We start from the raw sequence: 24,936 nt of genomic DNA, 5'->3' as shown, positions 1-24,936 counted from the left end.
CTGCATGGAGAAGCCAGAAGTCCGTGAACTTTCAGTTTTAAGCTGTGTTTAATAAACTGATACGTGATGGTATATGTTATGCTGATGTTTGCCTAAACTGTCTACAAAAGGCCTGTTCTTGCTAAAAAAAAAAAAAAAAAAAAAGTCTTTAGGATGCTGATTCCAAATTCAGCAGTTCAAAGCACAGTGTTCTCAAAGTCGTAACATACAACCATGACCACCCAGTTTAATTGTATTTATATAACACTTACTACCAGTGACAAGGTATTAAATCGCTTTTTGTCATTTAGTTCCTATATTTTGCTTGGTTAGCTGTGATGATAGTTTAGCTTTGAAGGAAAAGAGCTTTTGATTGCTCAGGTAACTGTCTCATTCACTCTAGACATGTCTGGATCTTCTTGCCAACCTGTTTCCCAACGTACTTTTTCAGTGAACAGTTGAGTGTTCTGTATTTCTGTATGTAAGATTGAGTTTTCAATCCCATCTATCTTTTAGGAAAACCGCTCAGTTGCAGAGGAGTTCACTAATATTCCCTAGGAATTCTGTCAGCGCACCATGCTCCAAAATATGCTTTTTTGTTAGTTTGCATCTTCTTTGTACAGTTATTCTATCTATGGAAAATATGATTTAGACAGATAACTCTGCGTTTTGCATTCGTGGAGGCAGTTATCAATTAATGTGTCTTTGAACTGTTGTGTGGCTGCAGTTTTGAAATTTGAGGAAACACAGTAGTGGTATCCTTTCACTGGAGTAGATTCCTCTAGCTGACATTTGTGATCGCTACACCTCTGCAAGCAGGAGAACCTTTGGTTTAGTGTTTTTGATCTTTAGTTAAGTTGGAATTATGAATCCACAAAACCCTCAAAGTAGGCAGCCTCATTCCTCAGTCTGTTTCAATCCAGTGCTTCAGAGCAAATTACTAGTATAGAGTAAACTAGCGAGAATTGAAATAAACTGTACAATACAAAGAATAAGAAGTCTGTTGAGCAGAGTACCCCATATCTTTGCGAAATGGAGATCTTGGTTAAGAGCACATATGAGGCATCATTCGTTGTTGAAAATCCTCTTCCATGAAACCTACTTTTAACAAATGGAAACTGTTATGAGGCTATTGAATTTGCCGTTTCAAGTTTGAGTGAATGATGACTTCTTGGGAGTATGTAGATTTTCACTTTTGTTAAACATCTTGCTTCGGTCTGTGTTTGAGACTGTCAGACTTTCTGTCGAAAGTAATTCATGATTTTTATTTGTCATTTAGGTTTTCATACTCTGAGTCAGTCACCGCTTCAATCTCAGCATGTATGGCACTTTTACTTTTATTAGTACAAGTGTATTGAGTTTAGCAAGGCATCTTATTGTACTTTATGGTTATGCAATAAAGGTGAAAGTTTTCTCTGGTTGAGGCTTCCTCAGTTGCCTTGAACCGATATTAAAATGCGGAACACAGCCTTTTATCACATCTCAGTGTAGCAGAGAAACTCTGCACCTCGGATAGTCTTGAACAGCTTACACTTTGCAAACAATGCTCTTTGTATGTTTTTAAGTAAAAAAATGCTCAGTTTGGTCAGCCTGTCATAGAAAAATATTGTCGAGGTAAAGGTGGGTTCATTATTTCTCTACTTCCTTGGATGGATAGCTGCACAAAGCTCCATTCAGAGCTTGGGAATACATGAAAAACCATATACTGGAGAACAATGTTACTTTGTTGTAACATTGTGCTCTGGTTTAAGCATTTTTATTTCATTCATGTACGATCCTTGTCTTTTAATTTCAAACTATTGTGGTGTTTGGCGGTGCTTAGATGTTTTTTGAAGCTTTTTCGTGTCATAAACCTAAAACTAATATTACCTGTAAAACATTTGTACTTTTTAAACCGTTCATTAAAGTATGGTTCTGGAAACAGAAGAGAATGCCTACGCAGAGATGGAGGACAGATTTTTGCGGCCCTTAGACTCTCTACACAGCTCCTCAAACCCTAAAATGACAGGAGTAAAAGCTGTCAAAAAACATGAGCGATGTATTTTGTCATAAAAAAGCATACACAAACCTGTGGTTCACACTCCTGTAGTTTTGAGTAACCTTGAACAGTAGTTATTGTAACTTAGTATGTTCTCAGCGATAAAGGCCCTGTAAAAACAACTTAGAAAATGTTTGCAATTTTAGGTTACCTTTTCCCACAGAATGTTAATATAAAAAGAAGTGAGAGCATTTTAACCTAAATTCGTTTTTAAACAAAATATTTCTACTTTCCTCTTTTCCCAGGAAACCTCCATTTTAGAAGAGTATAATATTAACTGGAGTCAGAAGCTTGGAGCTGGGATCAGTGGTCCAGTTAGGTAAGTTATTGTGTTTGTTGTTTGTTGTTTGTTGTGTGTCAGGGTGGTGCAACACGTTACAAAATGGAGAAAAATATGCATGGACTTTTGACAGCTGTTTTATTTCAGGGATGTGGAATTCCTATCGCTCCACGCCCGGGACATATTGTTTGGGGTCAAGGGCAACAAGATTCCATGTTTATTGTGTCCTTGGGACAAGTAGGCCCAACCCTCTGCAGCACAAACCTTTTGGCTGCCAGTTTATAGAGAAGCGCATCGTCTGCAGCTGAGGTAATGTTTGTCCAGAAGCTAATAATGTTCCAACTTGTATTTATGGTTCATTAATTAAAAGCCTTCATTATTAGAGTGAGCGCTGTAAATACATGTTTTAAGGTCACACTGGGCTACTGACGGTGGTACCAGTAAAAACAAAAATAAAAAAATATGGACACACTTGTTTGAAAAGTTTAACAATATTAGGCTAACTATAATGCTCCTAGATTGCTCTCTGATTAGATGCAATGTTTGCAGCAACTTGTAAGCAAGAGCGATGTTTCTTTGCTTTTAAAATTCAGTGTTCAGAAAAAAATGCAAGTAGGAAAAAAAAAAGCGTTTTGATACTATGAAATTTTAGGTTCTATTTCTTTGAAGCGTCATTTAGTAAAATGTGTTGATGCATGCCAGTATTTATAAAAACAAAGGCCCAAATTTAAGGATGGCCTTGTGCCATCTAATGCCACATTAGCGTAATTTTTCTGATGCTAATATGGCATTAGATTGCCAAAAACCCCACACCATATCTACAAAGTGGTGCAATGCGTGCATTGCGCCACTTTGCGACCATTTGCGCCACGTTATGGTTGCACCATGCATAATGTATGCAAAGGGGCATTCCGGCACAAGAAGGCCTGCAGAAATGGCGCAATGAAATCTACAAGATTTCATTGCGCCATTTTTGGCGTCCTTTTTTAACACCTGGTGAAAGTAGGTGCTAAAAGGACGTACCCATTGGAATCAAGGACCTCCTTACACTTTGCAAAGCGCCACAATAGTGTAAAAAGATTTGATTCTATTGTACCTAATACCGCCATGGTGGGCCGTATCTTAAATTCTGTGCACACATGGAGGTGTCAGAGGGGCGCAAGAAAAGTGGCGCCTCACGATGTGAAGCACCACTTTTCTTGAGTCTGGGCCAAAATGTCTTTGTTAACGCCATACCTAATTAGGGACCCAATTCTTAATTAAAGAAAGTCACTAAAGTGCACCCATGGTATATGTCTTTGAATTAGTGGCTTTCATGAATTCACAAGAAAATACAGAAGTAGACCAGGAAAGCGTACTCTTTGGGAACTGTTTTTTAGCACGAGCAAATATGCATGTATAGATTTGCTCATGTGAAAATCTATTGAGCGTTTACAAGTTCACTTTACCTCCAACCTCTTTTTTTGTTTTTCTCCCCAACCCTGGAAGAACCTCTACTTCTGCCCTTGTAAGGAGTACATTTCCAACCTTTCTCATTATGGGAAAAGATTAGAGAAGAGCTGGTGAAAATCCTTAAAACATGCAAATTAGTAGGTTTGCAAACTCAAAGGCATTCCATCTCTGGAACTATTGCTTACTGCTTCCTCTAGCCCCAGTACGTAGATCTGCTGAAAGGTGACAAAATATGGAAATTTCTATAGTAGGGTTTGAAATTGCAAGTATTCAAGCCCTACTAAAGTAGTGGCCTAACATAATCAGGCTAATATCAGAGCTCCTACATAATGAGATTGCTGCCATAATTTGTTGCGACATTACATGTCACCAAAGGGACAAGTAGATTTTTTTTTCACCCTGACAAGTAGATTTAAGAAGTAACCACTCCCAAGGGCAAAGAGATATTTTATTAAATTCCACTCCCCTGAAATTATTTGATGAGTCTTTGCAGAGCACTCAGTTTGCTGTGGCTGTGTGGTTTCTGATGCCAAGATCTTTTTCCTGCACACTCACTGTTAAGGTACTCTGAAAGGACTGTAAAGAAACATATTGGTGGTAGATACAATTCATATTAAAGAAACTTGAACCTCCTTGGTTAGGACACAGTCCTCTCCCTGGATTCTTTGCAACCTAGATCAGAACACAGCCCTGACGCTTTACTCTGAACTTTATTGCATGATTAATTAAAATCGTTGCACAATGTACAATAAAAAACAGTACCCACCCCTAAAATACATTTGTGGAGTCCAGTCATGTATTATTCCCACACTGTATCCCCATAAAACACATCTAAATAGCTCAAACCGTGGGTTATACTAAAATGCATACGTACAGTACCTAAGAGAAATCCACTGGTCCATCAGCCGAAGATTCTGCAATCCTAGGAGTCCAGTTACATACCCCGCTCGTTTGACCCTTGTGCAAAGGTATAATTGACCAACTCGAAGCACTTAGAGTATAGTACAAATGGTGGCTTCCATGTACTCCACTTATTAACCACACTAAGGGGGTCTGATCTATCGCAGAATCATACAATGGCTTAATGACCCATACACAAGGTGCAAGTACTGCCATTTGATGGATCCTTATATCATAGTAATATGAGAGTTCTATTTCACTGCAGTCACAAGCCTAGAATCCCAAGGCGTCTCTCTACAAGAAGTGACAAATGGTTGAAAGCCATTTCGTCCACAACCCCCCCAGTTGAAGCTACCATGCATAGTTTGTTTCTTGGGGTTTGATATAAACCAGGATATAAGAGTGCAAATGCTAATGTCCAGGAACCTTTTCACCTAACCATGGGGAGATCTTTTTCACCACAGTCACAAGCCGAGAACCCAAAAGCATCTCTATATAAGAAGTTGACAAAATTAGTTGGAAGGTAGGAGCTATTTTGTCAGAGTTTCTGTGTAGGCCGTAGCTCCTGTGTCCCTTCCTGCCCTTATTTGGCCTCATGTACGTTGTAGTGCCTTTCTCACTGTGTAAAAAAATGTCCCCATAGCCGGACAATTCCCTGGGGACCACTGTAGTAAATAAGACATAGTTTCTTTACATGTTCTCAGCCCATGTTTAAGGACCAAGGGTTTTAAAAGCTGAAGTCTCTCTGAGGCCAGACATGGGCAACAACATACCAGGTGTGCTTTCGACTTATTGTGATATTGACACAGGGTGCATTCCTGCGAATACCCCTGCAAACATTTCCATTTACGCCTATAGTCCCAAATAGGGAGATTTAGAAGCTGCATTTGCAAGATGTTCTGGAACGCTCGAGCTCCTAATGGCACTCTTATATAAGGCTAGCTTTTTGTATTTGCATGAAATTTGTATAAACCCACGGCTCCACTGATATTCCTTATTGTAGAGACCATTCTCCAGTATTGGGATATCTTTCATAGATTATCATGCTTGATTCCTTCCCGGTCGTCGAAGTGGGAGTCCCACGGTACATAGAAAGCCGTAGAAAAAATAATCTTTTTTTTTTTTCTTCATTGTAGTCAGTGGCAAAAATACATTCACTTTCTTAGCTTATTAGCTTCATTAGGAAAGGCCCAAAGTTCAGTCAATCAGGTGAGACCACCACTTTAGAACCCTCAGCACAGAGGCTCAGTCTCTCAGATTTTCTACTGCACGTGGTGTGTAAGGGAGTCTCCCTGAGCTCTGCTCAGTTTACCTTCCAGATTTTTCATTCCTAACTTTGTCTATACTTTGTCATCATGTCTACAGCTAAGAAAGGTTTATTTAGACCTTGCAGCACCTGTGGGAAGCTAAGGCTTCATTGTGAACACCCTCACAAGGACTGTATCTACTGTCTTCATCCTGAACATAAGGTGAAGGATTGCAAGATCTGCAGAAAATTTCCCAGCAAGACTCTCCGAGATAGAGAAGCCAGACTCCAAAATACTTCAGTGGCCTCAAAGAAGAGGAAGAGGTCTGTGGAGAGCTATTCTCCCAAAACCAGTAAGTCAGTCAAGAGGTTGCATGCGTTCAAAGAAAGAGCTGATGAACATCCCTCAACTTTTAGGGAACATGGTGGTAAGGTTCGTTCTGAGCCGCATACTCCAGCTACTACCTCAAAGAAGTTAAAGAAATCATCAAGCTCCCTGCCACCGTCGGCATCTAAGATTTCCACATTTTCGGAGGCTCAGTCGACGAGCGCATAGTCGACAGCAGGCTTTGCTTTATCAATGGCGACATTTACAGTTCCATCGTCGCCTTTGATCCCGACTTCATCACCATTATCTGCTACAACTATAACGTTGTGATGGAGAGAGCAGCAAAGAAATTTCAACTGCCCATAACATCCAAGCAGTCAGACTGTTTCCTCTATGATTTCAAGGAGGACACTAGAAAATCAGTGCGAGCAGTGCCGATTGTTGACTTTATTTGGGAAGAGTGGCTTAAGATCATGCAGACCCCGTCTTCAGTCCCAGCGGTGCTGCCAAGGCTGGACAAGGAGTACAAGGCACCAGACAACTCACCAGCCTGCTTAGTTGGTCTTCCCAAACCAGACTCGATGATCTCAGGCAGCCCAGCGTAGGTCCAGTAATCCGTCCTCAGCAGTGACTGCGCCCCCGGATAGAGAGGGGCGGAGGTTAGATTCAATTGGGAGGACATTTTCAACTAAGGCAGCCACCGCAGTCAGGGCAGCGAACTCCCTAGCAGTTTTGGAAAGATACAACCGACAGGATGTGGTCAGACATATCCCATTTTATAGACCTCTTGCCTGAAGATAGTAGAGCGGAAGCATGTAAGATCTTACAGGAAGGTGAGAAGATCTCTGCTGAGATTATAGACTGTGCCATCGATGTCTCAACAACAGGTTTCCGCCAGTTAGCCGGGGCTGCTGTACTAAGACGTCAAGGGTGGCTGAAAGCTACATCTTTTCGCTCAGAGGTGCAACTGAGGATCTTAGACATACCTTATGATGGTGAACTATTATTCGGTAAGCATGTTGATGAAGCCTTGCAGTCCATAAAGGCAGACACGGAAACAGCTAGATCCCTGGGTATGCTACAATTTAAACGGCAGCCCTTTCAAGAAACAAGAGGAAGAGGGCTTTATTCTTACAGAGGCGGATCACATCAGTACCAACAATATCCATCCTACCAAGGCCAATTTAGTTCCACCATTGGTCTACAGCAGCTGCATGCTTATCGGCAACCACCATCTGCACACTTCCGGCAAACCACAACAGGAAAATCCTTTTACAAAGCCAAGGATGCGTTGAGGAAACACTGACCTCCATCAGTTGCTTGTACCCAACCCCTATTCCAGCACTCTGATAGGGGGCAGAATTTCGAACTTCTTTCACAAGGGGTCCCAGACTACATCAGACAGATGGATCCTTGATATTGTCAGCAAGGGACACACACTAGAATTCCATCAACCTCCTCCGCAAGTACCACCAGGAGGACCCCCACCTGCCCATCTAAAAGAACTCCTAGCACAGATTGCCATCTTGATGGACAAGGGAGCAATAGAGATTGTACCAAAGAATCAGAGGGGAACATGTTTCTACTCTCGCTTCTTCCTCATACGGAAGAAGACAGGGGACTGGGGACCTATTTTAGACCTTCGCTCTGTGAACAAATTCTTGAAAAAACAATTATTTCGGGTGATCACCCTTCAAGATGTGCTATGCTTACTCATCCAAGGAGATTTCATGGTGTCCTTAGATCTCCAGGACCCATACTTTCACAGCCCTATTCATCCCAGTCAGGAGATTCTTATGGTTCAAGGTTGCCGGCACCCATTATCAGTTCAGAGTGTTACCTTTTGGTGTCAGATCGGCCCCACAAGTTTTCCCCAAGGTCTTGGCACCAGTTGCAGCCTATCTAAGGCAGCTGGGAATTCAGGTGTTCCCGTACTTAGATGACTGGCTAATAAAAGCACGAACAGCAGCCAAAGCGGCCAGAGACACAAGGTCATGCTTATCCCTCTTCAAGGCGTTGGGTCTAACAGTCATCTATCCAAAGTCTTTCCTAGTCCCTTCGCACAACATCACTTTTCAGGTTTGCTTCTCACGACAGACGGAAAAAACTTCAGGATTTAGCGAACCGTCTCAGCAGAAGAAGGTCCACTTCTGTCCCGACTTACAAGTCTTTTCTGGAGATGCTCTCTTTGTGCATTCCCTTGATAGCAAATTGTCGTCTCCACGTGAGAGCACTTCAACAACAATTGGACATTCAGTGGAAACAAATAAGCGAATCTTTCAACGATATAGTCCAAATAACCTTACCAGCGAGACAAGCCTTAAAGTGATGGAAAGACACCCCTCTCATCTTGGAGGGTCTCTCCTTCCTGAAAGACAAACCAGTACACAGTATAACAACGGATGCGTCTTTGGAGGAATGGGGCGCACACTTACAGGACCTATCAGTGAGAGGAAGATGGTCCACACAGGAATCAGCTCTCCATATCAACATATTAGAATTAAAAGCAGTTTTCCTGGCGCTAAAAGCCTTCCTTGCCAAGATCATAGGTTCCTCGGTGTTGATAAGAACCGACAACATGCAAGATCGCAGGCGCTGTATCTGCAGGCACAGAAACTGTGGCATTGGGTTCTTCATCATCAGATAACGTCAGAGCAGAACATCTTTCAGGGGTTTCCAACACTTTGGCAGATGCCCCAAGCTGAACTCTGGTGACCTGTCATGGGAGCGCTCAACCAGGCAATTCTCGACCGCCTCTTTCGTCATTGGGGCAAACCCAGTCTAGATCTGTTTGTGACAAGGGAGAACGAAAAATGCCAACACTTTGCAAGCTGGCAACCGCAGAGAGGGTCAAAGGGGAATGCGTTTTTGATCAAATGGTTAGGGATCTATGCCTACGCTTTTCCCCCGCTGCCTCTCATCCCGAGACTTCTTCAGAAGATGAAGAGAGAACCGTGCCGACTTCTGTTGATCGCTCCCAGATGGCCGCACCACTTTTGGCTCACAGAGCTTCTACTCCTTTCGGAACAGCCTCACATACGACTGAGACCAACACCAGACTTACTAACTATGAATCAGGGTAGGTTAGTCATCCCAACCCGACTTCACTTCGATCATCGGCCTGGCTTCTGAATTCTGAGTTGGACAGTTTAGATATTCCTTCAGACTGTAGAGAGGTGCTTGCCTGTGCCAGAGTCCAGTCTACGAATAAGACGTACAAACTCAAGTGGAGGAGATTCTGCATATGGTGCAAAGCCAACAATGTTCACCCTCTAAAGTCTTCTCCAGAGCAGATTCTTCCATACCTTTTACATTTGGCGAAGTAAGGTGTCTCCCTCATTCGTCTATCAAAGTTCACCTAGTGGCCATATCTTGTTTCCGCCGTACGGCAGTATTACCATCTTTATGGTCATCCAGGATAATAAAGCAATTTCTAAAAGGCTTCTACATTTTGAACACCGTAAGTATGCAAGGACAAATACTATGGGTGAAGATTTGTGACTTCTGTAAAAATTGGGCCCCTAATTAGCACTGATGTTAAGCAAGATTTTTCTGATGGATACAACTACCTGTGGATTCCTCACATCATGATTTTTCCCCCATGCACCAGCATCTGACGGAAATTTTCTTCTAGCTCTGCACGCCGACGAGGATGTCACAATTGGCCGACTCCCACGCGACGCCGTCTGACGTCATCCAGGCAATAAGAGGTCTTTGCCGGCGTGCTAATGTCAGTTCCCTTTTTTCCGTTCCTTCGAGTGACGGTTATTTCTTCGAGGCTCCAGGGAGCATCTGTATCTTTGTGTAGTGATACTTCGTTAATAATGTCTCAGCCACGAAAATCTGGGTTTAAACCCTGCAGGGAGTGTGGTGGCCTTATGTCTGTTACAGATCCACATAACGATTGCTTGTGGTGTCTCCGTTCCGATCATGATGTCGAGGAGTGCGGTTCATGTCAGCGGATGAACCCCAAAGCACTCAAAGAGCGGGAAGCTAAGTTATTCTTGGCGAAGTCGAAGAAGAAGGAGAAACATCATCATCAAAGGTCTTCTTCTAAGTCTTCGAAGTCTCATAAGAAGCGTTGTCATGACTCCCGGCACGGTTCACGACGTTGGTTGAGTAAGGACCGGTCCCGCTCGAAGTCACCGTCTGCTCGGTGCCGTACGGGTTGGGAAGTTAGCCCGACTTTGACACCTCAGCCGTCGACACTGCCTGCTTCTCCGGCGCCATCTGTTTGAGGTCGAACCTCATCAGAGTCTGGATGTCTGACTGGCGCATTCGGTGGTACCCGAGCCGACGCCTGTTCCACTTCAAGCACCAGCGTGCTGCAGGAGTACCCTGCTTTCCCTGCGCCAGGTACGGATCCAGCCGCATTTTTAAATGCAATGTTTAATATCTTTGCCCACATGGCCCCAGGCAGTGGATCTGCTGGACCTTCGGGTCCTATGGTATTTGACTTGGGTGTTCCGGCTCCATGCAGACCGACGCCCTTTATGCCTTTCTGGCCTGTGGGAGGTGCTGGTTCGGCGCCAATACCGGTGGCTTTGTCTAGAAGGCCTGTGATGCCGACGACTTCTGCTGTCCCGGCGCCGATGTTTTCGTCTCGGCTTCAATCAACACCGGAGAGGGTGGTCCATCAACCCACGGCGCCGATGGATACGGCATCGGATGGATCCGATGATCGACAACAACCAAGGTCTTCGGCGTCCATAAACGCCTTGTTGACTCCAAGAATTGAGGCCAGACTGCGCTCCAGGAGAAAAGCTCTTCGACTGCTTGAGGAGCAGGATTATAGGAAACACCTTCTGGAAGAGGGTGAGATCGGAGAGCCCCTGGGGGACTTACAGGGTTTGGAATCTGCCAGTAGTCTGGACACTTTCCCGGAATGGGACTTGGCTTCTCCGAGGGAGTACACAGAAGAGGCGACATCATTTCACTCAGTGGTGAGGAAGGCGGCGGATTTTCTTGACCTTCCTCTTCCCACTGCAGAAGTTAAGACTAACATCCTTGCTGAGGTATTGCACCCTGCTTCAGCTGTGGCAGAACCGCTTCTCCCCTTTAATGAGGCGCTCATGGATCCAGTCTTGGAGGTGTGGAAAAAGCCTGTGTCTTCTGCAGCGTCGAATAGAACTGTAGCAAGAAGATACCGAGTGGCTCCTGGGGACCCTGGATTTCTTTTTTTAAAAACCTGACTCCGGATAGTTTGGTGGTACAAGCGTCATGTTCTTCGCATACAGCTCCCGGGTCCTTTCCTGGGGCCCGGTCAGACAGAGAATCCAAGAAAATGGAACAGTCCGTGAAGAAAACTTTCTCTTCATGTAGTATGGCCCTAAAGTCGACACATGCAACCTGTGTCTTGGGCAGATACATCTATGCCCTAATGGAGGAGGCCAAGACTGCTCAGACTGGATTGTCACAGGAGGTTCTGAGCCTTTTGGCGGATGCACAGGTGGCAGCAACTCAGGGCTAGACACATCTGATTCAGTGGCCAGGGCAATGGGCACATCCATAGCGACCAGAAGACCGGCATGGTTAAGGTCGTTGGGATTTTCTTCCAATGTTCAATCTACCCTCCTAGACTTACATTTGATGGGGACAAACTCTTCGGAACAAAAGCTGACTCTGCCTTGGAACGGTTCAAGGACAGTAGGGCTATTGCAAGATCCTTGGGCTTGCAAGCTTCCACCTCTACTCTTTAAGATCATTTAGGAGGTTCAGGGGGTTTGGACGTGGCTCTTCCTTTTGGGGGAGATTCCAGTCAGCGGACAGCAACCTAATGCTGCTCACCCCTATAGATCATATTGGGGGCGGGGTAGGGTTTGTAAGAGAGGGGCCACCCAGCAGAACACTGCCTCTTCCTCCGGGGGGGGGGGTGCAGCTGGGAAAGCAGCGTTAGTCCTCCATCAATCCCTTCACATGCATCTCCTGTAGGGGGGAGGTTACTGCGTTTTATCCATATGTGGGAGTCCATAACATCGGACTCCTGGGTCATCGATGTTGTTGGGAAAGGCTATGCCCTTCTCTTTCGGGAGTTTCCTCCTCCCATCCCTCCCTGCCCATCCTTCTGTACAGAAGACCATCTCCTGTTGCTACAACAGGAGGTTCTAGTCCTTTTGTCAAAAGGTGCAGTGGAGTTGGTCCCAGAGCAGGAGAGGGGTCAGGGTTGTTATTCCAGATATTTCCTGATCCCCAAGAAGGATGGTCGTTTGAGACCAATCCTGGACCTGAGGATTTTGAATTGGTTCCTGAAACAGGAGAAATTCAAAATGCTGACCCTGGCGCAGGTACTTTTGACGTTGAACGAAGGAGATTGGATGGTGTCTGTCGACTTGCAGGATGCTTACTTTCATATCCCTATATTCAAGTCGCACAGGAAGTATCTCCGGTTTATGGTGGGTTTGCAACACTATCTGTTTGCGGTCCTTCCTTTTGGTCTTACTTCAGCACCTCGAGTCTTCACAAAGGTGATGGCGGTGCTTGCAGCAGAGCTCAGGAGGAGGGGGATAACGGTATTCCCTTACCTGGACGATTGGTTGCTCAAAGCTAAGTCTTCGGAGATCGTGCTGCACAATCTGCAGATCACAACCCAGTTGTTGTTCGATCTGGGCTTTTCTGTGAACGTGCCCAAATCTCACCTAGAGCGCTCTCAACGCCTCCTATTCATAGGGACAGTACTGGACACAACATTGAGTCGGACCTATCCTCCGCCTCAGCAGATGCAGGACATTCAGGTGTTGGTTCCAATGTTTCAGATTGGAGTGGTCGTTCCAGTCCTCAAGGTCCTTCGTCTGCTTGGTCTGTTTGCTTCTTGCATTCTGTTGGTCACTCATGCATGCTGGCACATGAGGGCTCTTCAGTGGTGCCTCCGCAGGCAGTGGTTTCAACACAGAGGAGATCTCGAGGTGTCGATAAAGATCTCCAGGGACGCTGCAGCGGATCTACGATGGTGGGCTGCGAGCGGCAACCTTTCCCAAGGTCGGCCGTTTTCGCTACCTCCTCCAGTGGCCACGGTTATAACAGATGCCTCCACTGTAGGGTGGGGCGCTCATCTGGGGGACCTGGAGATCAAAGGTAAAAAAAAAAAAAATGTAAATTAGCACTTGTATAGCACACTACTCACCCGTTAGGGTCTCAAGGCGCTGTACTCATACTGCTATGGAACCCCTCCTGGCTTTTCCCTGTGAGGCGCCCACTCCTGAGCACCCCCAGGGTGAAGCCAGGCATCCAAGCGCTGTTGGGGCCGTTGTGGAGATTAAGCAAGCTATTGCCCAGAGTTGCAGAGTGGGACCCATGAATTAGATTAGGCACCGAGGCGAGAATTATCTGGTCAAGGGGAATTGAGCCCAAGACCTGCCGAAGCGGGACTTGAACCCTGGTCTTGAGCCAGATCTCTGCTTCAGGGTCTGCCGCTCTAACCATTGAGCCACACTTCTCCATTGGCCTCCAGTGGAACAGATGTTTCACATCAATCTGTTGGAATTGCGGGTGATATGTCTGGCTCTCAAGGCCTTCCTCCCTTCCCTTCGTGGTCGGTTTGTCCAGGTCCTGACGTACAACACTACCGCGATGTGGTATATAAACAAACAGGGAGGAGTGGGGTCATACCTTCTCTGCAGAGAAGCTCTGCGGCTCTGGTCCTGGACACAGGACCATCAGATTTGCTTAGTGGCAAACCATTTGGCCGGGGTTTTGAACGTACGTGCGGACAGTCTCAGTCGGCTCATCTCGACTGATCACGAGTGGCGTCTTCATCCAGACCTGGTCCTTTAAATCTTCCGGGTGTGAGGGTATCCACAGATAGACCTGTTTGCCATTCGAGAGAACGCGCACTACCCGTTGTTCTGCAGCCTCCAGTATGCGGTGTAAGGAGCGCTGGGAGATGCGTTTCAAAGGTCCTGTTCCCGCCAGTTGCTTTACGCATTTCCCCCCATACCCGTGATCCCTCGGGTACTGAGGAAGATTTGCCAAGACCGGGCCCAAGTTATCTTGATAGCTCCAGATTGGTCAAGAAGGGTATTGTACTCAGATCTCCTCCAGCTCTCTCTGCGCCCTCCGCTCTGTCTCCCTTACAGGGCAGACCTCCTCTCGCAGTCGCAGGGGCAGGTTCTACACCCCCACCTTCAGAGCCTGCACCTTCATGCCTGGAGATTGAACGGGGCAATCTGAGTTCCTTTTCTCTCCCGCCAGAAGTGGTGGATGTTATTTCATCGGCCAGGCGACCCTCCACCAAATCTATCTATGCTAGCAGGTGGGCTAAATTTGTGACTTGGTATGGAGAGAAGCAAATTGATAAGTGCCCACTTATCGGACATTTTGTCATTTGCGCTATCCTTGGCGCAGAGGGGTTGTGCAGTCGCGACTGTTAAGGGATACTTGTCGGCGCTATCAGCCTTTCTGTGTCTACCTGATCAACCTTCCTTGTTTAAGTCACCATTAGTTTTGAGATTCATTAAGGGTCTAACTAACAGGTTCCCTCCCCTCCATTTATTATGCTTCAGTGGGACTTAAACTTAGTACTGACGTTTCTGATGGGTTCACCGTTCGAACCAATGCATTCATGTCCGTTAAGGTGATTAGTTTTAAAAACAGTTTTTCTAGTTGCCATTACATCTGCTAGGAGGGTGAGTGAGCTCCAGGCACTTAGTGTGAAGCCCCGTACAATTCCTTTTATGAGGGCAAGGTGGTGTTGAGGACCAAGGTGGCTTTCTTACCGAAGTTTGTTACACCCTTTCATGTAGGACAGTCCATTACACTTTCCTCTTTCTATCCTCCGCCTCATCCGTCAAAGGAGGAGGAGAGACTACACTGACTAGATCCGAGAAGAGCATTGAGCTTCTTCGTCGACAGGACGAGAGAGTTCAGACTGGAAGATCAACTCTTCGTCGGTTATGTGGGGAAGAGGAAAGGTAAGGCGGTCCACAAGAGTACAATATCCAGGTGGGTCATTCTTTGCATCAAATTGTGTTATTCTCTGGTGAAGAAGGAACCTCCTGTTGGGATAGGGGCCCATTCCAACAGGGCTAAGTCGGCTTCTTCAGCCTTGGCTAGAGGTGTTCCTGTGGTTGAAATCTATAAGGCTGCAACTTGGGCATCCCTCCTCACTTTTGCTAAGCAATATTGTTTGGATTCTGGAGTTAGGAGGGATGGCCATTATGCACGGTCCGTGCTGCAGGATTTCTTGGTTTGACCATTCAGATGCCCACCTCCGAGTGCGGTACTGCTCTGGGATTCTATTCATGATGTGAGGAATCCACAGGTAGTTGTATCCATCAGAAGAACAAGTTACTTACCTTCGGTAACGCTTTTTCTGGTGGATACACTAGCTACCTGTGGATTCCTCACGGTCCTACCTGCCTCCCTGTTGCCTGGATGGTCTTAGCAAGTTTTCCTTGGGTGTGTATCTGTATATTATTGATATGTATATACTGTTGCCATTATTTTATATATGTGATATATGAATGTGTGTGTGTGTGTATATATATATATATATATATATAATATAGTTTTGTAGTTATGTATATGGTATTTTGGAGTTCTTTTCAATTATGTATTGTTGGTATTCACCGGTTCACCTCAAAGGCACATAAAAAATGGTGAAAACTGACGTCAGCACGCCGGCAAGGACCTCTTATTGCCTGGATGACGTCAGACGGCGTAGTGTGGGAGTCGGGCAATTGTGACGTCCTCGTCGACGTGCAGAGCTAGAAGAAAATTTCCGTTGGATGCTGGCGCATGGGGGAACATTCATGATGTGAGGAATCCACAGGTAGCTAGTGTATCCACCAGAAAAGGCGTTACCGAAAGTAAGTAACTTGTTCTTTGTTTTTATTAAGAATCTTTCTCTCTATCGAGGGCCTTCACTACTAGTGACAGCATTCTGCTGTCTCATAATGAGCATATCGGCACACAAAATAGTTTTGTTCAGTGCCTGGGACTACTGTAACAATATGTAGCTTTTGAGACCAAAAATATTTTTGCTTTTTTCCCATGTTTGTTATGATGGTGAGAGCCCAGCAGCTCCTTCAACAATAAGTTTTACAAAAACCATGTCCAACCAAGGCACACATTGACAAAACCAAAAGCCTGACCACCAATGTCAGACTTATTGGCTTTGGCAATGCTTGTTTATTCTCATGTTTGCCATAATCTTGTTCTAAATGGTTATGCTGATTTTCCAGATTTGAATGTTTTCGGAAATACTAGCATGTTTCATGTTTTACTAAATGATGCTCCAAAGAAATGGTATCTAAAATTTCACAGTAGTTGAGCAAAACATTTTTTTTCTAGTTGCATGTTTGTGAACATTTTATTTTGAAAGCAAAGATTCATCAATCTTTTAGTACTACAGTCCGAGCTTACACCATTTCCTTAGAGTGTTCACTCTAATAATAAAGGCTTTACATTAATAAGCCATAAATACAAGTTCAGACAGCATTAACAAATGGACACAAATATAACCTTAACTCAGGCCTAGAAAAATCTAAAAGATTGTTACCAGATCTGCAGATTGAGTAACTTAAATAATCTACTTAACCTAACTGTAATGTACTTGACCCATAAATGGGCCTAAAATTGTGTGATCCTAGGCAAATATTTTATTTTACAATCGCCTTTTCCTTCATTCTCACATATGAATACACCTTTAAATATGTGAGTTCAGCATTCCTACTGCACAAAAAAACTCTTTTGTTTGGTTAAATAGATAAAGGCCCAGATATACATACGGCCTGTGCCGCCAATGCACCACTTTTTTAACGCATTGGCCAGGCTGCTGACCGATATCACTTTGGTTGGCTTCACATGGCATTGTAGAGATGGAGTAAGGCAACGCGCAGTCGGGAGGCTTTTCCATGGGTTTTACGTGCGTGTTCCCACGCAATACCCATGGATTTTGATGCATTCCCAGATTTACAAGGTTTTGTAAACCTTTTTTTGTAAACCTGGGAATGCATCAAAACCCTATGCCACTCCAGGGGTGGAGTAGAAGTGACTAAGCGGGGAGAAGTATTTTTTTTTCTCCTCCCTTTTTTTTTTTTTTCCTCCTACTGTATGTGCTGCACTCCTTTTGAAAGTGTTTTTGTGCTAGAAGGTGCCTCTTCCTGCACAAAAACAATCATCCCTGTAACGCAGGCACCCTTGCACCATGGTGCAAGGATGTCTGCGTTGGCGCATGGCAGCAATTTGTGCGCCAGCACAGGGTAAAAGGATAGGAATGTGCCGTATCTCGTAGATACTGCATATTCCTGCCCTATTGTTTTGACGCAGGGCAGCACAGCAAGAAGGCTCGCAGTACTTCCCTGCGCCAAAACAATGCCAATCTGGCCCTAAATGTTTGCTCCATAGATAATATTCATGATCCGTGACTTGCCTTAGTTTTCTAATAGCATTGCCTTCAGGACAGAAGTATTTTCCAGGTTATGTTTAAACACTCACTTCCAATAAATATTTTAGTAAAGCATGATATGGTAGCACACTGTCATTTACAGATAGTAAATTTCCAAGAAATGTCCACAAATCTTCCCACTAACTTGTACCTTCACTGATAAAACTATGTAGTGTATTAATAATCTTTGAAAACTGGGTTTCAGAAAACCTATTTATCATTTGAACATCACCAAGTAAAGTGTTCTTATTTGTTTTCATCCTATCAAAATATTTTGTTTATCACACTGAAGAACAAAAAATGGTCTTTGAAAGCTACTGACATGTATATTGAAATGTTTGTACAGTTGACATAGTTATTGAAATGTTGTTTGTTAGGAAAAACCCACCTAGCCTTTTATTTCAAAGTTTTTAGAGCCAGTCACTTTAGACAATCCTGAAACTCTTCAGTCAGAATGGAAAAAGACAGTGACTTTTTACCTCTGTCTCTGAACACAGAGTAAATGTAACAAGAACATGACATGAATGCATCTTTTTTCACTTTCTGACTGAACAGAAAATCTGTTTTTTGTCAACTGGCCATAAGTGGCAAGTAGGTCCTAAAAATAGCTCGACCCGATAACAAAATGACTCACCTAGCCAGTGGTCCAGTAGATTTATCGAACCCTGAGTTTAACTGTAGACAATGCCCTTCCCAAGTCCATAATATAGTACTGTGAACTGTCAGTCAGAGGGTTTGTGCTGCAGGGGATTGGACCTACTTGGTCTAAGAATAAAATAGACGTGAAAACCTGTAGTCCTTGACCCCCAAACAATATGTCCTAGGCATCGGGGTGGAGGGACCCAGTCGGGCTCAAACTAGTCTTTGGTTACTTGTTTAATATTCTGAAGAGGACCTGCTTGGCTGTTAGGGCTGGACTGTTCCTATTGGAGCTGGTCCAAGACTGATGTGCAAATGGCTGTATCTCACCTGAGGTGGCATGGTGTACAAGAGAGCAATGGGTTGGAATACTACCCCAAGTGGTTGCCTGTGGCCACCTTTTGTGTTGTCACATTTATGCTTTGCACCAGCTAGTGGGTGGGGATTACTCCTTGCCACTCCCTAACCACTGTGGTAAAAGGTCTAGCGGATACCCTACCCACGTTTTCAGAAGTTCCTGTTTATCCTACTGTAAACAATCCCACAGTACCCCTCTCTCTCAAAATCCAAAATGAGGAAACCCTTTTCTCCTTGTGCAGAGCCTATATGCCCGCCCACAGGTGTGACCATGGTAATGAGCAGTCCCCTTCTCTGTGGTCACTCAATACTGGTTCTAGGGGTAGATTTCCTCCCACTGGATTTGTTGTGAGCTTAACTATGGAGACAAAGATTGAGCCTTTCCAAGTTTCACCTACCATTTGCTTGTGACAGGGCAGGCCTCTAAAGTATATTAAGTGCCGGGGTCCTGCCTAAATGCTCTTCCTGTAGTGGGTGCTTGGGAGGCAGGGGGAATGACCTCCTCACACCCAGGCCATTGTCTGTGCTCCTGGGACAAATTTGACACTTTTAAAACCTTATTAGGTGAAGGTCAGACTGGACAGTGGCTGGAGAGTTAACACAAATTAATCTCCAGCTTTAGGGAGGGTAAAATAACTTTCTTAAAAGTTAAATTTCCAACATAATTAATAACAATATGACTTCATATATTTATTTTCATATTTAATAAAACATATGAACTAATGGTGAAGTCTGTAGCTCGTACGTGTCAAAATGTATAGATTAAATTATGTAATCTCTACTTTGACTTTTCCTATCTACCCAATGCGGCCTAACCAGTGACATTGTCGGTTTAGGTCTAGTCACTGGGGAAACATGCCATTTCTAATACCACTGTTGTCCCACTCTTAAATATTATGCACCCTGCCTTGTGTGTACCTAAGGGTGGCTTATTTAGTATTTTAAATCGGGGTTTCCTACCTGTCAAGCTGCCAGGCTACACATGGTATACCTAATACAGTGTTTTCACTGCCACTGTTGTGGATGGCGCAATAGGTGCTGCAGTCTACAGGTGGCATTCAACTTGAGAAATTGGAGATAAGGGAACCCAGGCACTTTCCTCCTGTTTTGCAGGGGCAAAGTGCACATAAGTCTCAGGCCATCAAAAATAGGGTCTGGAGAAAGGCAAAAAAAATCTGGGGTCACAACACAGGAAAAAGTTCATTTCCTTGACCCATTTACTGGAATTTCATCACCTCAAAAAGTAGACTATAGTACCTACACTTGCCAGAGCAGCGGCAGAAACATCTGGCCCAGCAGCTCGTAAGATAAAAATGGAAGACTCTTCTGCTGCTGCCTAAACCTGTAGAATGAGGCCTTTGAGATATTATTTGCCTTTTTCAGTCAATTTGCAAATGTGTTACCCTTCCTTTAGAGCAAGCAAAACATTTACAAATAAAATACCAGTGTCTATTAAGAGTGTTGTGTTTAACCCTTGCAAGACGTAAAAATAATGCAAATGCTGTTGTGGTTGTACCTCTGTTTGTCAGCACTAAGCAGCTATCACAACCACTCTATCAAAAGGAAACGGCTAACTTCCTTTTCAGGTTGTTGTTTGGTGGCAACATAGAGTTAGTCTGTTCCATCATTGATAACACTTCAAGTTTTGGCACCAGACCTAGAGCTGCCTTCAGAAGTACAATCTGCTGACACTCTAATGTCCAGCCTTTCTGATGAAATTTTAGCAAATGCTTTTTCCGGCCTAAGCATGTGACGAACCTTATGTGGCTCTTCAGTCACTAGAAAGGAAATTATCAGATTTCCATCTCAAAAGTTGTAATTACTTTTAATCTGTGATTGTGGTAGCAGAAAATATGATGGAAATTATCAAGCTGTTGTTTCAGAACTCCTTTTGCCCCCTTTGCCTTTATAGCAGTAGACAACCAATCCAACCATGCCCTGATAAACCTTAACTGGTATTCATATTCTCACTGTACAGAAGAACAATTTTAAAGATGCATTCCCAAAGTTAAAGATGCGTCCCCGAATCATTTGCACCTCATTAGTTAGTTCCCCCTTGAGTATGTAGCCATGGTAAGCAGGAGATCCATTTCCAGACAAGTCGGATAGTTCAAGTGAGCAAATAATTGATGGAAGTGCTTCCAGTTCATCGTCGGTGGTTTAGAAACCCTAGCATTTCCATTCCATTAGTTCCACGCTCTCAAATACGGAAATGTTCCAGTATTCTAACCCAGAAAACTATCACCACATAACAGCATTAAAAGATGCACATACAGGTTCTCCTTGGCGACGTTATGCAAATATTGTCCCCCTAAAAAGTACAAGTGTTATCTTTTAACTGCCCCTAACTTGCTTTCCCCCAGGATAACTGGCAAGAAAAGCAAATTACTCTGTTCACCTGCCATCATCTTATACTCTGCATTCAGAATCCCTTTGTCCTCTGTAAGTATTTTTGTTATCTGTCTTTGCTGTTATTTTAACATGCAATTTAACAAAACGTTTGTTCTAGCTTTCTATTTAAAGATTATTGTTGTTGAACTTTCTCTTCTAAATGTTTAGTTATAGGAACCCTTCTTAAGGATTTAATAGCAAAAAAGGTACATGACGTGCATCTCTTTTGGCTTCTAAATCTGCTTTGGGCACTTATGCTTATACGTTTTTGGAATATGTTTCCTATTAGATGGTTATGATTAACTACCTTGGATTTCTGAATTTTGGTGCACATAAGAGCACAATAGGATTTTTTCCTGACCCCCTTATCTTGCTGAAAGTTGAACCACTCTTTGGCCGACTGAGTTTAAAGTGCAATTACCTTTAGATGCTATTGCCTTTAAGTTTAAAAGTTTTTGCTTTCAACCTTTGAAGTCAAAGCATGATGTCAGTCCTGACTGGATACTCAGACATAGACTTGTGTCTTGATTTCTTGGTTCTAGATTTCTGTGAGGCATATTTATTTGCCACTACATAAATGCAATGGTTGCTTTCATCCCTATTTATTTTCTTTGCCATAATGAACTTCTGATTTATTGGGATCATCGTATTATGTGAAAGTTTAGAATAAAGACCAAAAGTGATGGGATCCACATTTCAGTGAATAATTGCTCACCACTAGAAGCAGGAATTTGGCACAGTGAGACATGCCCTGGTTTGATGCAACTAACTGCCAGTCTGATATGACATACATGCTCACATGCTTGTTTGTGCCCAGGGTCAAAAGCATTTTTAATTTTGTTGAGATTTTTTTAATGTACTACCTGGGTTTCAATAATTTGTTCTATTCATATTAGAATGCTCACATTCCATAAATATAAAACCTGTATGAAAGGCCTATAACTTTAACATAAAAATCAAGATCAACCAAAAAACTGCACTTTTTCAATGATGTAGCTTATTCTTGATGGGTTGTTTGGGATGTAAACATTATTTCTTCTTTGTGGTGTTTTTCTGTATAGTTAAATATAACATTGTTGCAAAATGGTTTGAAACACCGTTTTAGCAGGTAATGTACTTAAAACATCACACTACACAAAATATGTTCAAACAGTTGTTTTAGCAAAGTCTCTCTGAAGTGACGTGAACTAACTGTTTAAAATGTGTTCTTTTTTTAACCTTAGAGTATGTGTGAAGAAATCTACGCTAGAACGGTTTGCACTGAAAATTCTTCTTGATCGTCCAAAAGCTAGAAATGAGGTATACAATTCTTACTTTTCTCCCAAACCCCCAAATTAATCTTTGCACAATTAAATCTTGGAAAAAAGATAAAGTTGGCCTTAGTACAGTTTTCATTTTTCTCATATGGAGTTAGTTTGTACAGCAGTATGAAACTTGTTAAGGACGTTTTGCATTTTTATTTTAAATACTATTTCTGAATTCAGCTAGTCAAAGGAATGATGTCTTCTGATGCAGTATGAGGTATATTGCCTTGTGTGAATGAAAAATGGATTCCCATGACATCAGGCTAAGCATACATTTAGGCATTTAAACACTTTACTCTTTTTGATTTAGCTATATTAGTTTGAGTATTATTTTAAGGGCTGTACAATTAGTGTACAGGTAGGATGTACCATTGATAAAGCCAAATTCGCAAGTTATAGAGTTTATCACAGCTTTACATATTGTAATTATTTGATTCTTCAGCATGGTAAGCTGCTAGGCACATATTTGGAAGACACTATTTTAGTGAGACCTGCTTTGGCGATTGCTCTGCATTAACTGAAGTTGGATTTTACGAAGGGTAGTACTCCTCCTGATCAATTATATCAGATTCCCACCCCCAAAATGTTTTAATTGTGTGCATTTCCAGAAGACTTGACTCAGTATACTGTTGTTTTTGTTTAAAGGCCAGCCATCTTTTGAAAATTATAAGAGGTCATTTTTATCATTGAGGCACTTGTCTGCTATGCCCTTCTGCAACAAGGCTAAAGAAGCAGTCATTATCCTTAGAGCAATAAACAAATAAAAGGAGGCTTTGCTGCAGATGTTCTGATTTCTTTCCCCCCCCCCCCCCAAGTGCACCTCCAGGCCTCACAAATATGTTAGGGCATCTTGTCAGTCTTCTGCTGGCGGGTCCTTCCCAGTGCCAAGTGAACCCATTCAAATTCAACGTACCTCTGCCTTTAGGTCATGCCTTCACTCCATTGCCCTTGGTTGCTTCTTTGTCGCCGCCACCACTGGCTCCTGAGGCACCAGTGTCAGATCTAGCTCCAACCCAGACTTCAGATCTGGAACCATCTTCAGAAAGGGCATAGCTCATGTGATGCTATACAGTGAATGAGGCCAAAAGTTAGTTTGAGAAAGACTGCCTCCTGTTCCCTGCCACAGAGGCAGGATTTCAGGAGGATTTAGACCCTCTTTGACTCCGATTGTGATGCTGTTTAGGGCCTTGCGCATGTTTGCAACAATGAAGACAATAAAGAGGTTGACCACTTGTTCCTCTACTATTGTACCTATACTGGCTTTACCTTGATACAGTTCCAGTCCCTTGGACATTTCACCAGAGACACTAGTGAGTTCCCCTTTTGGGTGCCCTACAGAAGAGAGAGCTATTTTCGCGTTGGTGATATGCAGAGCTGTAGAGGCCCTAGATTTGTAGCTTCCTCCAGTAGACTAAGGCCAAGTGTCTAGCTGAAATCTTGCAGCCAATCCTGCTACTTTGGTGCCCTTATTGCCATTTAATGAAGCCTTGAACTGTGTCCCTTTTATTGACGTGGTCGTAGCTTGATATTCTGTAAGTGAGTGGTACTTGTTGATAGACAGCACAGACTTGCTCCAGATGATCCAGCTTTACTGACACCCAGTTCTACTTATTTAAGCCTTATACTTCAAGCCTCCACAAACAAAGGTAATTTGAATTCCATTCCCACTCTGGATAGAGTTGAAGAAAATAGGCACTATGGGCAAAGGAGTCTTCATCAGCTATCCTAGCACTCCTTTCTTTGAATACCATCCCTTTAGGTTATTCAGTGTGTGACTTTGATGCTCTTTTCTTGATGTTTCTATAATTCCTTTGCATAAGCAGTACAAACTGGCCAGGACGGGTAAAATTAAGCAATGTGCACGACTGTTGTTGTCAGACTTTTCCTGGTTCTGTGGGCAAGAGTTGGCGGTATGGGAAGAGGTCACAGCAGGAGTCCTACTCCACACTTCTTTAGTTTCTCTTCATCAGCAGTTCGGTGCCAGTTGAAAAGGACGGGGGGAGGTGCAAATCCAAAGGTATCTACATCCCTGGCACTCTATTACATCATGTCAGTACATCCTTTCAGTTGTTCGACAATGTTATACCCTTCGATTCCTGCCTCACATTTCTTCAGTTTTACTCAGACATCAGGGAACCATGCCACAATTCATTTTTTTTTTTTTTTTTTAAAGAGGTTATGATTTTTTTTTTTAGACAAGGGAGCAATTGAAATCATACCCAAGGTTGGGAGGCGCCTGGGTTGCTATTGCAAGTACTTTATGTTCTCCTAGGTGTTTGAAAGTCTGAGTCACGTTTTGGACTTCAGAGTCATAAACTCTTTCCTCAAGAAGAAGTTTAAGTTTTTTGTTTGTTTTTTATGAACATATTTTATTGGCATTTGTCATACGTACATGAAGCGGGTGTAAATCCCTAGGTGATTGGATCATTAAGATATGTAACAATCTATGCTATTATGATACATGCTTCAAAGACAGGTGGCATCCGGGACACATGTCAACTCCCTTCCACCCCCCTCCCAGCATCTGTTCACCCTGTTATCGTTTGTGTCTGTGGAGTACATGTGCCCATGGTGTGAATCTATGTTTAATGGCCAGCCATTTAATTGTTCCCCTGTTCTCCATTCTTGTTTTGTACTAA

The 24,936-nt window shown here is 43.4% G+C and overlaps 1 protein-coding gene across 6 annotated transcripts in view; it reads left to right on the top strand.

The window, feature by feature from the left end:
- The window catches only part of MAPKAPK5 (MAPK activated protein kinase 5), a 333,373-nt gene that overhangs the window by 74,561 nt on the left and 233,876 nt on the right, over positions 1–24,936 (top strand). For 4 of the 6 annotated variants that reach the window (XM_069214824.1, XM_069214827.1, XM_069214825.1 and 1 more), the window contains exons 2-3: positions 2,263–2,336; positions 22,217–22,292. In XM_069214824.1, coding sequence (XP_069070925.1) covers positions 2,263–2,336; positions 22,217–22,292 — 150 coding nt within the window. Of the gene's footprint in view, positions 1–2,262; positions 2,337–20,965; positions 21,045–22,216; positions 22,293–24,936 lie in introns of those variants that run through there. The other 2 variants (XM_069214826.1, XM_069214828.1) reach the window with 1 other exon arrangement.

This window comes from Pleurodeles waltl, chromosome 11 (genome assembly GCF_031143425.1).
Source record: "Pleurodeles waltl isolate 20211129_DDA chromosome 11, aPleWal1.hap1.20221129, whole genome shotgun sequence".
NCBI lineage: Eukaryota > Metazoa > Chordata > Amphibia > Caudata > Salamandridae > Pleurodeles > Pleurodeles waltl.
This window is presented reverse-complemented; position numbering and strand designations above follow the sequence as displayed.